The 18,011-nt window shown below is 17.8% G+C and overlaps 3 protein-coding genes across 3 annotated transcripts in view; 1 reads left to right on the forward strand and 2 right to left on the reverse strand.

Annotated features, from left to right (window-relative positions):
* Positions 1-3,312: 3,312 nt before the first annotated feature.
* Positions 3,313-6,687, forward strand: PGAL8A_00129800 (conserved Plasmodium protein, unknown function; the record flags this gene model as incomplete). Its single annotated transcript, XM_028674820.1, has 2 exons — positions 3,313-6,298; positions 6,470-6,687. 2 exons carry the CDS (start codon positions 3,313-3,315, stop codon positions 6,685-6,687), a joined length of 3,204 nt encoding a protein of 1,067 aa, XP_028526413.1.
* A 233-nt stretch (positions 6,688-6,920) lies between these two features.
* Positions 6,921-13,466, reverse strand: PGAL8A_00129900 (conserved Plasmodium protein, unknown function; the record flags this gene model as incomplete). Its single annotated transcript, XM_028674821.1, has 1 exon — positions 6,921-13,466. One exon carries the CDS (start codon positions 13,464-13,466, stop codon positions 6,921-6,923), a length of 6,546 nt encoding a protein of 2,181 aa, XP_028526414.1.
* An 886-nt stretch (positions 13,467-14,352) lies between these two features.
* The window catches only part of PGAL8A_00130000 (conserved Plasmodium protein, unknown function), a gene marked incomplete at both ends in the record, with an annotated part of 5,451 nt that continues 1,792 nt past the window's right edge, over positions 14,353-18,011 (reverse strand). Inside the window, 17 exons of the mRNA XM_028674822.1 lie at positions 14,353-14,437; positions 14,643-14,707; positions 14,797-14,925; positions 15,041-15,117; positions 15,199-15,270; positions 15,366-15,450; positions 15,532-15,687; positions 15,787-15,810; positions 15,903-15,965; positions 16,053-16,178; positions 16,309-16,413; positions 16,493-16,556; positions 16,677-16,917; positions 17,004-17,064; positions 17,191-17,388; positions 17,579-17,719; positions 17,836-17,895. Coding sequence (XP_028526415.1) covers positions 14,353-14,437; positions 14,643-14,707; positions 14,797-14,925; positions 15,041-15,117; positions 15,199-15,270; positions 15,366-15,450; positions 15,532-15,687; positions 15,787-15,810; positions 15,903-15,965; positions 16,053-16,178; positions 16,309-16,413; positions 16,493-16,556; positions 16,677-16,917; positions 17,004-17,064; positions 17,191-17,388; positions 17,579-17,719; positions 17,836-17,895 — 1,752 coding nt within the window. The remainder of the gene's footprint in view (positions 14,438-14,642; positions 14,708-14,796; positions 14,926-15,040; positions 15,118-15,198; positions 15,271-15,365; positions 15,451-15,531; positions 15,688-15,786; positions 15,811-15,902; positions 15,966-16,052; positions 16,179-16,308; positions 16,414-16,492; positions 16,557-16,676; positions 16,918-17,003; positions 17,065-17,190; positions 17,389-17,578; positions 17,720-17,835; positions 17,896-18,011) is intronic.

The raw sequence follows: 18,011 nt of genomic DNA on the forward strand, positions 1-18,011 counted from the left end.
TTTTTTTATTTTTTTTTTCTCTTTTATACAATGAGAATAAAGTACTATTGTTTATGCACCTAGAATAATTGTTAATTTTTTTTTTTTTATATTTTTTTTTTTCTCTTATCACCTAAGTGTAATTAATATATGCTTATTTTTATATAATATAATAACTCAAAAAAAATTAAAAATATTAAAAAAAAGATATCGACCTTGATTAAATACTAAGACCACAGAAAAAAACTTTCTTTCCTTTTTTTATTGCCCACTAAAATTTATATGCCAAAAAAAAAAAAAAAATATAATATTTTCTTTATAAAAAAGTATTTTTCCTTTATCTTTACTGTCTACTAATATTTTATATTAAATTATCCTTTCCTTTTTTTATTTTTTAATAAATTATTTCTCTTTTATCCTATTTTTACAAAAATATTCCCATTCCATCTTTTTCTTGTCCACTAATGACTACTTATTAAAATGGTCAATATATAAATTTATATTAAAATTATCAAGATTAAAAAAAAAATGATAAAAGTAAAAATAGAAATATAACTAGGAATTCTTCTTTTTCTTTTTTTACCATATTTATATGAGGAAGTGATGTGTTTATTATTTAGAATTATTTAATGAAGAAAATTATTATCAGGTAAAATAAAGGCTTATATATGTAGTAATATAATTTTTTATTTATTGTTAATATATTATTTATAAAAAATAACAAAAATATATTACATATATATATGTGTTGCCAATTTTTGAGGCCTCTTTTTTTAATCCATTTGTTTATGCTCTTTGTCTAAATTATATATGTCTACTTTATTGTCAAAATGTTTGCTTTTTTTGAAATATAAAAATTAATAGAAAAAAAAAAAATAAGTACTTATTGTAGAATTTTAATTTTTCTTTTGTTAATATTATGCATAAAAACTTATAAAAATTGTTAGATTAAAAAAAGACTATATTCATTGTTTTTTTTTTTTTTTTTTTTAAATATACTTTTAAATAAAACATAAATATGATTTACTTTTTTTTCTCTTTTTTATTAGAAAAAATAAAAACAAAAGAAAGATTGTATAATATATGTATACCATTAATTACACTACCTATTAATTTGATTTTAATAAAAATTAAAGCTGTCTAAATTTTATATTATTTAAAAAAAAAAATACTAATTTAAATTTAATAACATCAATGAAATAACAGAATATTAGTAACGATGACTTCCAAGACAATTTTAATATAAATTTTAAAAAAAACTTGATAATTTACTAAAATAAGTGGAAGAACTTTACTTTCAGAACTCAACAATGTAGAGAAAAAAAAAAAAAAGTGTTCTTAAAAAGTGTATGAGTAAAAATAATAAAAATAAAATTTTTAATAAAATAAAATGCTTTATCAAAAAAAAAAAAAAAAATTGAACTGAGTTAAAAACAAGTAATAAAAATAAACATTATCTATTTAATAAAACATATCATTAATTAAATAAATGAAAAATATAGCACTAAAATATAAAAAATTTTAAATTAATAAAGAATTTTTATTAAATTTTAAAATTAGCAAATCAACATAAAATGGGCAATATCAAAATACATATTGTTAAATAAAAGAATACATAAAAAAGTTATATTTAATAGTATCTTACTAAATGGACCTAAAAAAAAATATTTGTAGGTACATTTGTTTTGTAAAAGAATAAGAAAGGATATCTTTTAAATAGAAAATAGTGTAAATGAATATAAAACATTAGATTAAAATATAAAATGATAAAATTCTTTTTTATTACATGGATACTATCATCATTTGACAAAAAATAATTAGAAATGGAGTTTTTGTTAGAATAGAAAAATAATACATTCAAAAATAATGGAAATGATTTAATAGATGAGCATAAATATTATTTAATGAATAATCAAAAGAAAAAAGTTTCAAAGAAAAATTAGGGTTTTTAATATATTTGTTCTATACCTTATATACAATTAATTAAAATTAAGAATCTTACATATTTACATTTGAATAAATATCATTACTTGAAATTTGGAACACATATTTTACCTAAATTATATACTTAAATATATAAAATTTTTATGGTTATATTATTTTAAGTAATATATAAAGAAGGTATGTTCCAAAAAAAAAAAGTTACAATTTTTTTTTAATGTAAATTTTTTATTTGTTTTTAGGTAAAAATAATATTAATGTATTTCTTTTTTCTTTTTTTCTATTTTAATTTAATGAATTTTATAAAAAAAAGTCAACTTTATATTGATGTTTCTTTAAATAATTAAATATAATGAAAATAACGAAAACAGAGTTATTTTTAAATTGAAATTAAAAAAGATTTATTTAAATTCATTAAATAGTAAGAAAATACTAACATCTTATTTTTATAATTAGAAAGATATATTATAACTTTTGAATTTTTCTTGTAATTTCAAATAATTTTTATTTTTTTTTTTATATATTTCTTCTAGATTTAATTTATAGTTTTTCTTTCTACAATTCAAAATTTTTTAAAATGTTTTTTTTAATTCTTTTTTTTATAAACCATACTTAGCAATTCCTCATGTTATTTATATCAAGTATTTTTTTTAAGTACCTAATATATTTTTTTTTTTTTTTTTTTTTTTTTTAAAATAAGCAAAATATTTTTTTTATAAATGTCTTTTTTTTTTTTTTTTTTAAAAATATTTTACGTATATTTTATTAATATTTAAAAAATTTAAAATTTAATTTAAATAAAATTATAAGATAAATTGATATTGAAAAATAAAGAAAGAATTAAAAAAAAAAAAAAAATGAAATAGAATAAAACAAAACATAAAAGGTGTAAAAAGAAATATAATAATTTATATATATAGGATATATTGCAGATTTCAAAATGAACAAAACTTAAAAAAATAAAAAATATAAATTTTTTTTTTTTTTTTTTNTTTATATCAAGTATTTTTTTTAAGTACCTAATATATTTTTTTTTTTTTTTTTTTTTTTTTTTTTTTTTTTTTTAAAATAAGCAAAATATTTTTTTTATAAATGTCTTTTTTTTTTTTTTTTTTAAAAATATTTTACGTATATTTTATTAATATTTAAAAAATTTAAAATTTAATTTAAATAAAATTATAAGATAAATTGATATTGAAAAATAAAGAAAGAATTAAAAAAAAAAAAAAAATGAAATAGAATAAAACAAAACATAAAAGGTGTAAAAAGAAATATAATAATTTATATATATAGGATATATTGCAGATTTCAAAATGAACAAAACTTAAAAAAATAAAAAATATAAATTTTTTTTTTTTTTTTTTGTAATTAATAGTTAAAATGTGAATGAATATGCAAAAAATTTATATATGTCTTCTTTTAATAGTATTCATAAAAAAATGGGAAGTTTTCAATTCAGTAAATATAAAAAAAGTGGAGTATTATTATTTATTTGGTTCTTTGAATAAAACTAAAAACAAATATTCATTAAGAAAAAAGGAAAATTTATTTTTTTTTTTTAATAAAAACCAGAATAATAATTACAATAATAATAATTATAACAGTATTAATAAGGATAATCATATTTTTTCAAAAATAAAAAAAAAATTAAACTTAAATAAGAAAAAAATATTATCACTTAAAAGCATTAATTTAAGTAGTAAGTTAAAAAAAAATAATCAACTGAAAAAAAAAAAAAATGCACACTTTTCTTTTATTTGGAATAATATAGCTAGTTATATAAAAAATAAAGATGACCAAAAAAAAAAAAAATGTTTTCTTTACAATAATGAAGAACCACAGCTAGATCCTGAATTGTATGAAAGCTTAGGGGGTTGCTTAGAAAATGATATGAAAAATAATTATTTTGATACTTTAATAGATTGTAGTGAGGATGATTATAATTATGATGAAGAAGAATTTGATACTGATGATTTAAGTGAAGAAACAAAAAGGAAAAAATATTATACATATGGTAGACCATTTAACGATAAAGATTTTAATTCTGAATATGTTCAGAAATATTATCAACATTTGCCTAAATATTTTGAAAATGATAATATATGTTCCAATAAAAATTTTAAAAAAGTTTATGAATCAAATAAAATTGAAAATTTGGAGAGAAATATAAGAGAGGAAGATTTATATTATCCATCTGTTCCAATAAATTGGAAAACATATGTTTGTCTATTTTTTGATAAAAAATATAACTATGAAAATAGTAGTGATAAAAAAATTTATGATAAATTTAATAGAAATATACGCCATAAATTTGTTATGGAGTTTTTATCATGGGTAAAATTGTCTACAAGAATATATCAGAACACGTCGAAAATGTTGATGTTATTCAACTTAAAAAGAAACAACAATATATATGGGAATTTGTTCTTTTTCACTTCATTAAATTTACATTATGCTCATTTGTTTATGAAATCTAATCCATACGTTAAATTAGGTTTATGCGAAGAATTATATTTATATTCATATGAAGGAAATAATGACCATTTTCTCATAGGTAATTTTCCTAACTTATTTATAGAAACAAATTATTTACTGATCAAATTTTTTAGACCAAACAAATTAAAAGATATTAATGATTTGTATGAAAAACATATGAGATTTTATATTACTTCTAACATGATTTTTAAATTAGGTGTGTTAAAAAAAGTTCGTAAGGATAATTTAAAGGATTTATTTTTAACACCATATCAATATTTACCAATCACTGAAGAACAAACAAAAAAAATTTTAAATAAATTTGATAATGAATTTAAAATTTTTGAAAAGTGTAACAGTATTGAAATAAATAAAAATTATGAAATAGAAAAAGTAGAGTATGATAATAACGAAGAAGTAAAAGATAATAAACATAAAAAAAAGAAGAAATATAAAAAGAGTGAATTAAATAAAAATGAAGAAAACGAAGATACAAATGATAGATATGCAGAAAGGAATTACAAAAAATATACTAAAAATTGCTTGGCTGAACTAAGTATAATAAATTGCAAAAGTAAAGAAGATGCAATAGAATTTCTTGAAAAGGATCCTTATACAAGATGTTGTTTTTATGATAGTATATTTTTTTCTGAAGTAGCTGAAGTTTCTCCTCATGTACAATATTCAGAAGGTTATATGCCTAAAATTCATTCAAAACTAAATTATAAATATGAATTGGATACTAATTTGAATCCATCGGAATGTTTACAAGATAGACCAGAATTTTTAGAAAATAAAAGTTTAAAAGAAAAAAAATTAAAATCGTTTGAGAAAGTAGATTTTGATTTAATAGATACATTTATAAAAATGAAATATACTAACAAGGAAGTTGAGTATGAAAATTATGATATAAAGGAAAATGATATCGGAATAGAAGCAAATATAAAAAATGAAAAGGATATAAAAATAAAAAAAAAAGACGATTTTTTGCAAAAAAATCAAGAAAATAATGATGAAATTTTCAATGAGAAATATCAAAGAGAGTCTCAAAATAATTCTATTATAAATAAAGAATATAAAAAAATTAATGAAGCTTCAAATTTTTTAGAAAATAATATGGTTAAAAAAAAATACAAAAAATATAAAGTAAAAATAGTTGATTATAATAATGATTATATTGATTATATATGCAACGTTCAAAGAAACAAAATATTATATGTAAAGAAGAAAAAAAAAGATAATTCAATAGATAAAGAATCGAAAAATGAACAAAGTAGTAATTCCATTTTCAACATATTTGACATTTTATCCAAAGATATGAGAAACCCTAATATAAATAAAGAGAAAGATATAATATTAATTGATAATACATTGCAATTTTTTGATCATATTTTTTTTAAAGATTATTTAGCAGATTTTGTATATATTTCTTTACCACCTGGTGAATATATAGAAGATCCATATTCAATTAAAGATGAAAAGAATTATGATTTTACTATTTTTAATAATTCTCTAGCTACAGAGGACGATTTCCTAAAAAGAAGAAATTTTCAACCAAGATTTTTAAAAGGAATATGGTTAAAAAAAAAACATTCAAAAATATTATTTTATGACAAACAAAACAATGCCTTATTATTTGGAACAGGAATTGATAAAACCTTCTCATGGAACAAAAAAGTAGACGACAAAATCATGAAAAGAGCATTATTAAATATGGAAATAGCTTATGAAAAAATAAGAAAAGGAAGTTCAATGTTACAAAATGAAGTGACTATTCATCAAGAAAGTGATAGAACAATAAAAGAATATACAGATGAATATACATCTTTTCAAAATAGATTTACATCTGTTCACAATCATTTAAATTCTTCTGAGGGTTACAAAGATTTAAAACCTCCACCAGGTTTTTAGAAATATTTTAAAAAATGTTCCTTATTTGTTCATAATAATTTATATGTTTTAAATAAGCATAGTTATTCATCATGAATTATTAATATTATATGTATGCATATTTTACATGTTTTTAGTCATTTTTATTCATTTTTTTTAATTATAATTTTTATTAATACTTTAGGTCTTGAATATTTAAATCCACACATATGGGAAAAGACTTCTGATGAGCACAAAAAGTTAATTTTGGATACAGATAAAGTACAAAAGATTCATTCTAATTTTTTAAAAAAGGTTGAATTATATAAAGCCTCAATAGATGACGATCCTTTTGTACAAAAAGTACCATCAGAAAATGATATTTTAAGTTATTCAGATAAAGTAGATATTGAAATTATATAAAATATAATATTTTGTCAAGAATTTTTACTATTAATTTTTTTTCTTTGTTTTTTTTTTTTTTTTATAAATTATTAACAAAACTTCATATTTGTGAAAAAATTTATACTTAAGAAAATATAAAAAAAAATTTAAAAAAAAAAAAAAAAAAAAAAAAACTATATTAAAAAAGAGTGCACTTTTTAAAAGTGAAATAAAGTCAAATTATTATTTTTTTAATTAATATGTAAAATATATTAAGACGCTATATTACGAAAATTATTTTGAAAGATTTTTTGTATCTGAAAAATATAATTCTGAATTTCTTTGAGAAATGTTAAAAAAGTTTGACATTTTTGATTATTTTGATTATTATGTAAACTATTATATATAGGAATTAAAAAATTATAATAAAGGAACAGCGTTAAAAAAAAAAAGTGTAAATTCATGCATAATAGTGAATTGGTATCTACCCAATATGGTTCATTTATATATTCATAATAAACATAAAAATCTGAAAAATATTTTTGTGAATGTTGTAAAGTTGTTTGCATGAAATATAAAAAGTTTTGTTGAAGTCTCGATACATCTAGATATTCCATTAGAAGTTTAAAATAAATATGCAGATAATTTAAAAAATTGTTTTTATTCATTATTAATATACTATACTTCATCTGTACCTCCAAATATTTTATTGTCTTCAAATAAATATTTTCATTACAATCTTTATACGTGTTATTTTTCTGAAATTTATCTGAAAGACTTATATAACCAAAATTATTTCTAACAAATTGGCCAAAAATAAAAGAAGAATTTATTCCTTCTACACTATTTAAATTATTATTCTTACTTATTTTAAGGTTATTATTCAAATTTTTTTTTTTTTTTTTGGTCTTTTCTTTTAAAACATTGCTTTTATTTTTTTTAGAAATAGCTTGATTCTCCACTACTTTGGATGAAAATTTATTAAATTTTTTGTCATAATATTTAGTGGTTTTATCTATATTATTTGTCTCATTTTTTTTTTTTTTTTTTTTTTTTTTTTTGTCATCCATATATATTTTTTCATGTTTTAATATTTTTTTTAAATTAAAATTGTATATATTAAAAAGGCTCTTGTATGAAAATAAGTTTTTCATTCCTTTTTTTTGAATTTTTTGTAAATTGTCAAACACAATTATGTTTTTGTTATTATTGGTTTCCTTGTATGCATTTCTGTTTAATATTATTTGTTTTTCATCATTTTTTTTTGTAAGATCTTTTTTTTCATAATTCCTTATATCCACATTTTCATAATTATCTTCTATCTCTATATCACAACATAGAGACTTACTATAATACATATTATCTAAACGAGAAATTAACGTTATCCCATTATTTTCAAATATGTTTTCATTTAAATCATAGAAATTTTTATAATTCTCTCCTACCATTAAATTTCTTCTCAAAAAAAATATCATACCATTTTTTAAGTATATATAAATACACATATAGCTATAAAAAAAATTGTTTTTTCTATAAATGAAATCATATAATAAATCATTTCCATGTATATTACAAGCAAATATATCATCAAAGTAATTTCTTTTTCTATTTTGTGAATTTTTTTTTTTTGTCGTTTTTATTGGCTCATTAGAATTGCTAGGAAGACGTCTTAATATATTCGAACCACTACCAAGAGGAAATTTTAAAGAACTTTCTCTTTTAATATTTTTATCATTTTTTAAATATATTCCATTTCCCAAATTTATATCCTTCATACTTAATTCATTTTTTATATCTATTTCATTTTTTGAAATTATATCATTTTCATTATCCTCACTTATATTTTCATAAAAAGTTATATTTTTAATTAATTTCTTTATATCTTTTTCTTTTTGCTTTTCTTCCTCATTCTCTTTTTTTTGATGTTTTAAATACTTACCTTTTTTTGTATGAATCATTTGTTCTTTCATTTCTTTTTTTCTTTGAATAATAATTTGCTTTTCATAATTTTTTAAATATTTTTTTTTTTTTTTTTTCGAATAAGGATCATTTTCTAACTTTTCAATGATATTCATACTTATACTTTCAACGTTTGTTTTCAACTTAGATACATCGAAACAATATAATAATGTAACATCACAATAATTTAGAAGTTGATATATATAGTACATTTTATTATTATGAATATAGAAAAAGGAATAAATATTATTATCAATATAAAAATTTTTTATTACATATAATTCAGATAGGTTATTCAAAGGTAATACATAATCATATATCAATAATTTACTTTCCATATTAAAAATGTTTAACAAATAGTAATTATATTTATGACTTATAATAAAAATGTAATTATCATATATTAGATGTTTAATCCTTTTACCTGATATTTCATCTTCCCAAAGCAAATAGAAAAAGTTTTTTTTAATTAAGCTATCTTTATACATACAACAAATTTTACAATTTTCACTTCTGTTATCAAAAAAAAATATTTTATTCATATATTTTTCAAAATATACATTTTCTATAGTATTATTACTTTTTGTTATTTTATTTTTTATTTTTGTACTATTATTATTATACAAATTGTTATATTTACTAATTTTCTTTAAAATTTTTTTTTTCTTATTTTTTTCTATTGTTCTTAATTTATTGTTTTTTTTTTTATATTTTTCATTAATTTCCTTCATGTTTTCCATGTTTTCTTTTTTTATTTTATGCATAATTTTTCCTTCTTCTTTTTCCTTTTCTTCGTATTCTTCTTCTTTCTCTTTTTCCCCATAATCTATTTCTAATTCATCTTCTTTTTCTTCATATTTTTTTCTTTCTTCTCTCTTCTCATTTTCTACTTCCATATCATCATTTTTTACATCTACATCATTTTCTCTATATATATGACAATCTACTTTTTCATCTTCTATTTCTACATTTTGTTCTATGCATTTTTTTTTTTCTTCTTCCTTTTCTTCTATCCTATTCTTTTCTTCATCATTTTTTTCATCTTCATTTGCTTTGTGTTCCTCTGAAATATTTGTTAATTTTTTTTCTGAATATGTATTTGAATAGGAACTTTCAACTTTTCCTTTTTTATAAGAATTTCTTTTTTTAGTATTTTCATTTAAATCATAAACACTGCAAAGCAATCTTTTATTTTGTTTCTTTTTCTTATTTTTACTTTTTATAGAACTATCATCTCCTTTATCCTTTATATATTCGTTTTCATTTAGTTCTTTACATATATTTGAGACATTATATTCATTTTCTAATTTAAGATTTTTATTAAATTTCTTATTTTTTAAATATCTCACATTTTCATCTAGAATTTCACTTTCATCATTTTTTTTTACATCATTCATTTGTGATAATTCTAAAACTTTTGCATCATTTAAAGAAAGGAAATCATTATTTTTATTCTTCTTTTTATTTTCTTCATCTCCATTTTTCTTTTTGGATTCTTTCTTTTTATGAACAGCTGATTCAAATTGTTCACTATTTTTTTTAGATATATTTTTGACAATCTGCATTAATTCATGGTTTTTATTTTCAAAAGGATCACACAGTTCCATGTGAGGATTAAAATTTTCCCATTCTAAATCAGAATTATTAGGATTTTTATCCTTCTTTGTATTTTTTTTTGACTTTTTATTTGTGTCTTTTTTTATATCGTTTTCTATATCTTTTTTGGTATTTTTTTTTGTATCTTTTTTTGATTCTCTTTTTGATTCTTTTTTTTTTGTTTCTTTTTTTTCATTAGAATTTAATTTTTTATTTGTTTTTTTTTTTGTATTACTTCCATTGTTATTTTCTAAGTTCTCATCTATATTGTATTCACTATGTTCACCTATCTTATTAATATCACTATTATTTCTTTTTTCAATTTCTTCTAAGTTACACATTTCATTATTTATTATCGGTATTGTAGCATTACAATTTTCTATATAATTTTCTTTATTATAATTATTTCTTATTATATCTAATATTTTTACATTAATATTTTTATTTGTATATTCATAAAAATCATCATGATTTAGATGATTCATGGAATTATAATCATTATTATCATCACTATTTCTGTAACATGATTGCTTACTACTACTGCAATTATCTTCAGTGGCATTATGAATATTTTCTATGCTTAAAGAATTATTAAAATCAGTTTTACCTTTCATACTTTTAATTCCTTTTGAATTTTTATTATTTTTCTTATTTTTATAAACTTTTTTATTTTTACTATCATTATTGTTATTGGTATTTATGTTAGCAATATTATTATTATTGTTATTTTTATTTTCTTCATTACTATTGTTGTTATTATCATCATCATTATTGTTATCATTATCATTATTATCATCCTCATTATCATTATTATTTTTATTTTCATCATTATTATTATTGTTATAATCATCCTCATTATCATTATTATTTTTATTTTCATCATTATTATTATTGTTATAATCATCATCATTATCATTATTATTTTTATTTTCGTCATTATTATTATTGTTATTATCATCATCATTGCTATTGTCATTATTGTTATCATTATTATTATTATTATTTTTATTATTATCATTATTATTATTATTTTTGTTGTTATTATTTTTATTTTCGTCATTACTACTATTGTTATTATCATCATCATTGCTATTGTTATCTTTATCATTATTATCATCCTCATTATCATTAATATTTTTATTTTCATCATTATTATTATTGTTATCATCATCATTACTATTATCGTTATTATCATCATCATCATCATTATTATTATTATTATTATTATTATTATTATTATTATTATTATTATTATTATTATTATTATTATTATTATTGTTATTATCTTCAATATTATTATTATTATTATTGTTATTATCTTCAATATTATTATTATTACTTTTGTTATTTTCGTCATTACTATTATTGTTATTATCATTACTACATTGAATAATATAATTGTTATTATTACAATAATAGTCATATTTTTTATTATTATGTATATTAAAATTTATAATACTTTTTAATTCCTTATATTTTTGGCAAAAAATTTGAAATTTTTTTATAATTGCATTAATAACTTTAAAAATAAAACATATAAAGATATTTATAAAAGAAGGAAAAGTAAATAAACTATTATTTGAATTATTTTGTTCTTTTTTTTTTAAATAAGAAAATGAGAATGGATATATATTATTATATTGATAAATTCTACAATTTAAAATATGTATAATTTCATGAGAACTTGTATTTTCTATTATATTACCAAATTCATCATATAAGTATTTTATTTTAGGGGTTATTCTATTTTTTACTTTTTTTTCTATAACCTTATCTTTTATCTGCTTATTTTTAGTAATTTTCAATTCCGTCTCCTTTTCTTCTTTGTTAGTTTTTTTTTCAATTTCATTAATTTCTAAACAAATATTAGGATAGAAAGGTTTCAAATTTAATTTAAGAGTATTTATTTGTATAATATAAACAGATCCATTGGATGCTCCAATAACTAATTGATCAAAATTTTCTGACCAACTTACATCTACAGCACATGTTTGTTCTTCTAACAAATTTTGAATGATCAAAAAACATTTTGCATATTTATTTATTTTTTTTTTCTTTTTTGCTAATAATTTTTTATTATCTAATGAAACGTTTAAATTTTTTTTTTTTTCTTCATTTGAAGTTGATTTTTTTATTCTTTTTAAAAATATTTTCCACAAAGAAATTATACCATTGTCACTGCATTGACAATATAAACTATATAATTTTTTTTTTTTTACATCTACAAATACCTTATGTCCTATTTTTGCTACTCTTATACAACTGTCATGACCATCTAAGAATATTCTATTTTTATTTATTCTTTCATTATTATCAATTTTTAATAATATTCCACAATTTCTTCCATTACTAGGGATATGAGTAATACTTGCATATTTCCCAAAACTATCAAAGTAAATATGGCGAATAGTTGGAGTATCAATATTTTTATATTTCTTGTTCATATTTTCTTCGTAAATATATTCAAAATATTCACGTGAAATACTATGAGAATTTGGAGAATTGTTTGGAATTGCATATTCACATTTATGGGAAATGTTTTCTCTTTGATCATAATTTTTTTTATTATGTGACAAGCATATATTACTTTTGTCCTGATATATATTTACCTTTTTCCATAAACACATAATATTATCACTACTTTGAGCTATAATCGAGTTATTTGTTGGATGAAACGAAACACCTTTTATGTTTTCTGTTGTTCCTTTAACAAAAAGTTTATGGGAAATATAGGAATTTTTCAAGTTAAAAATATATACTACCCCTTTTGAAACACCACAAACAACATGTTCATTATCGTGTGACCAGGCAAGGTCAAAAATTTCTCCACTTTCATGTATTTTTATGCACCTAGTTATTTTCCATTCTTCTTTATTACATGTTGATGTGTGAAAAGAGTTATTGGATTTATTATATCCATCTTTTATATTATTTTTTATTTCTTCTGTATTTTTCTTAATGTTACTTTTATCTTTATCTAGTTCATAACATACTATAGTCCCTCCACTATCACAGCTAGCCAAATATTGGCCATTAAAACTCCACCTAATTGTGTTAATATAAACTAGCTTATGATCATTACTAATAAATAATAATTCAATATTTATTTTATTTTTTGTTGTTGTGTCATATGGTGGTATATGATAAATCTTAATTTGATGTAAACTTGAAATAGCTAATCTATTTAATTTGTTATATGGCTGAAAATCTAAACTAGTAATTTTTTCATTTTCTGAGTTTAAATTTAATTTCTCAATATACATTTTGAGTATTTAAAAAAATGGGTAAAATATATATATCTACTAAAATTATCATAAAAAATTTACAAAAAAAAAAAAAAAAAAAAAAAAAGGGATATTTATTTAAAAGGCAAACAACAAAAAATATATGCATATATATTTATTTATTTATTCATAAATAAAAACAGAAATGAAAAATTAAAAGTGAAAAATCAAAAATATACTTTTAGAAGCTAAAAAAAAAAAAATGTGTTTTTATTTAATACATTAACGAAAATTTTTGATATAATAAAAAAATGTTTATCTTTTATCTTTTATCTTTTTTCATTTTTTTTTTTTTTTTTTTTTTTTTTTTTTTTTTTTTTTTTTTTGTATAAAAAATTAAGAATCAAAATAATTTAATAATATTGCATTTTTAATTTACACTTTCAGATTACTATATTTATAAATGCTAATTTGATGTATTCTTCAAACAATTATATATTCTCAATAATCAAAAATGTTTAAGAATATTATTTCTCATTTCTGAGAATAATTATCTTCCCTATTATCTGCATTTTCTTCATTAAGAAGCATATATAGATCTCGGATATTTAATTTTATATTTTCTAATAAATTCTTTTTAATCCTTTTATAATTTTTTTAGTGGTTGCACATTTACAAATATTTTTTTTTTTTTCTTTTTTTTTTTAACAATGATATTATCAATTCCTTTTTTTTTCATATTTTATCATTAATTGTATAGTTATAATTATTTTTTAAAATACAAAAGGATTTAGTTCTTAAATAATAAAAAAAAAAATTATGAATTATTAAAGATACTTTTATAAATTAAAAAAAAAGAAAAAAAAAAAAAAAAACAAACTTACATAAATACTATTTTATAACATTAATAGTTAAAAACAAATTTTTAAATATTGTCTTTACATAAATCTTCATTTTTTTTGGAATGTTTTTTCTTTTCTTTTTTTAAAAAAATTTTTAAACTTTTAGATCTATCAAAAAAAAAAAAAAAGAAAAAAATTAAATAGATAAATAAATGAACAGCATATAATTGTATATAAATATAAGTATAAATACAATAAAAGTAAAATAGAAAAAAAATTTTTATAAAATTTTAAAATTAAGAAAATACAATATGAAACAATATTATGAGAATATACAAACACATAAATAACATTTCATAATATTTTACATTACCCTTTTTCTGATGAGTGAGATTCTATTGTTTTACTCTTCAAACCATGTATGTTTGAATTTTTTTTCTAAAAAAAAATGGGAAATATGAACCATAAAAAATAAGTTTTAATATAATTTAAAAAAAATAATAATAAAAATATGAAATGTTAATTACATGCGTTTGTGGTCGCATATATTTTTGAAGTTCATTATTCAAGAATTTGTTTCTATTTTTTGTTCTGAATTGATCATCCTTTTTTAACTCTGGAAATTTTACATTTTTACAAATATAAAATGAATTTTCCTAAGTGTAAAAAAAAAAAAATATATATATATATATATATAAATAATATTTCTTTTTATTTTAACCATGAATTTTTTTTTTTTTTTTTCTTATTATTTCTTATAATGATGCTAACTTTTAATTCTTTTTGGTCATCCTCAATAAGGTTTCTCTTTTCCTCTTTAATATCACTTAATATAACTGTTCCTAATTCTTAAAAAAAAAAAAAAAAAAAAAAAAAAATTTAATATTCTTATTTACTTTAAAGTGAATATTTCTTTAATTATAATTTACCTTTTTTCTCGTCATTTAATTTTCTTCTTATATTGTATGTATGCTTATAATTTTGATTTGATTCTTCTTTTTCTATATTACAAAAAAAGTTACAAATGGAATAATTGTAATAATAATATTATATTATTGATAAATGAATACATCTATATAAAATTTTTCTTTAATACCATTATATGTATCATCATAAACGCTATTAATTTGTTCTTTTAATTCTATGTTGTCATCTATCTTGAGTTTTTCATTTTTCAGTTTCTAAGAAAATATGTATATATATATATATATATAAATATATATGTGAATTATATTTTCATGTTTATTTTCTTCTAAAAGTACCTTAAAATATTCAAATCGTTCATCCTCATCATCATTACTTTCGTTGACAGGTGCATTATACGAAATTCTATCTAATTCTTTACACTTATTTCTTTTTGCCTGTTTTCTTTTTTCTCCATATTTGTTGTATATATATTCTTGAAAACTTGTCATATCCTATATATAAAATAAAGGAACGAAAAATACATAACATAAATTTTAAAAAAAAAAAAAAAAAAAAAAAATTTTATAATTTTTAAGTAATCTTCTTATAACATCTTTTAGATCAGTAATTTCTTCCTAAAAAAAGAAAAAAATATGATAAAGGATATTATAATATGGATAAATAATATAAATCAACTAATTTATATAACTTTTTTTTAATTAATTACATAATCTTTTTCAAGGTTGCTATTATCATTTTTATTTTTTCTAAGTTGTAAATCATCTAAATTCTTCAAAAAATAAATAAAAGGAAAATATTTAAATGACAAATTATATATATAAAAAATATTTGATTTTTTTTTTTTTTTTTTTCATACCTTTTTTATATTAAAAGGATTAAAAAAACCTATTTTTCTTATTTTCAAAGTTTCATTTTCAATATTTTTCCATAGACTGTCTATATTTATTTCTTCTTTTTTATAAACATGTATACCTTTATACAACTTCATTAAAAATTAAAAATATATATATATATATATATATATATATATATATATATATATATATATATATATATATATATATATATATATATATAAATGCATTATTATTTAATACTTATCATATAATTACATTTTCATTTATTGGAAAAATATAATTATTTGGTATATGTTCAATATAATTAATGAAAGTGTAGCCTCCTATCACTTCCGGAATTTTAAAAAGAACATTTTCTGACTATATAAAAAAAAAAAATGAAAAATACATAAATTAATTTATGACAACAAAAAACTAATATATAAATAAATAAAATTACTTTTATAATATCTTCATTTATATTTTGATCATCTAAATTAATACAAACTTTTTTTTCTAATAACCTAGAAAAAAGAAAGAAAGAAATTATTTTATATATATATATATATAAAGAAAATGCATTATTTTTGTTTATGTATACTTTTATTAATAATTAAAAATCTTATTTTACTATTATGACATACTTTGTGTATTTATTATATATTTTATTATAATTTAAAATTTCATTAGATTCATAATCTTCCTCTTTTTTTAACACATATTGAAAACGAAGCAATGGATAATTTTCACAATTATTTTTTATTTCTATCATACTGTTATCATCATTATTACTTAAATTGTAATTGTTTTCATTACAAATGATATCATTATTATTATTATTATCATCATATGTTTTATAATGATTTATATTATTTTCATCAAAATCTAAAAATGTCAATGAACCATAAATATTTAAGTGAAAAATATATATAATACTTCTATGAATCAATAAAAAATAAAAATAATATTACCATCATCCTTTTCCTCCACCCACATAAACTTTTCTTCATCTTCTAATACATTTGATTTTTTCTATAAGAAAAAAAAAAAAAAAGAAATATATTATTATTATTTAGAAAAAAAAAAAAAAAAAATGTATCATTCTAATATGATAGAATATTCTTTGAATATATATCTTTTTCTATTTTAATATATTACTCTAAACTTTTGTATTTTTTCAAAAATGTTTTTTTGTTTTCTTTTCATTTTAGCCTTAATTGTTGGTATGATTGAATTAGAATATTCCTTCGGTATATTTAAAACTTTTTCTTGTAATAATTGATTTTTTACCAAAAACATATTCCTTCTTTTCTCTTTTAAATATTTTAATATAGAATTTCTATTCCCCTCTTCTACCTGAATAAAATTAAAAATAAAAAAGAAAAAAAAAAAAAAAAAAAAAAAAAAAGAATATGTAATTATGTGATATATTTGCTTCTATAATTTATATAGGGCAAGAATAAATATATATATATATATAAATTTAATTTTATGTATTAATTTATTTGATATTAATATTATTTTTTTTTTTTATTATTTTCATTACATTATTGTAATTAAAATGTTTATATTTTAATAAATAGTTATAAATATAAAAGAGAACAAAATGAAAATAGTTGACTTTTTCAACAATATGTTTTAATTCTTTTCTGTCAGTTTCATTTCTCTTTATATATATTTTACAAATCTAAAAAAATGAATGATTAAGTGTGTAAATAAAATATAAATCTAATAAGTACTTAAATATTTTTCAGAATAATATGTTTTTTTGTAATTCTCTTTTTATATTATATATATATTTACATTATAAAAACCTATCATTAATCTTGTGAAATCAGAAAAGTCAGGTTCACCAGAAAATTTCTAACAAAAAAAAGTAATAATACTTTAAATAGTAGTATATATAATTATTAAAATATATATTTTTTTTTTTTTTTTTTTTTTTTTTTTTTTTTTTTTTTTTTTTTAAAAAAATTTTT

This window comes from Plasmodium gallinaceum (assembly GCF_900005855.1).
Source record: "Plasmodium gallinaceum strain 8A genome assembly, contig: PGAL8A_v1_64, whole genome shotgun sequence".
NCBI lineage: Eukaryota > Apicomplexa > Aconoidasida > Haemosporida > Plasmodiidae > Plasmodium > Plasmodium gallinaceum.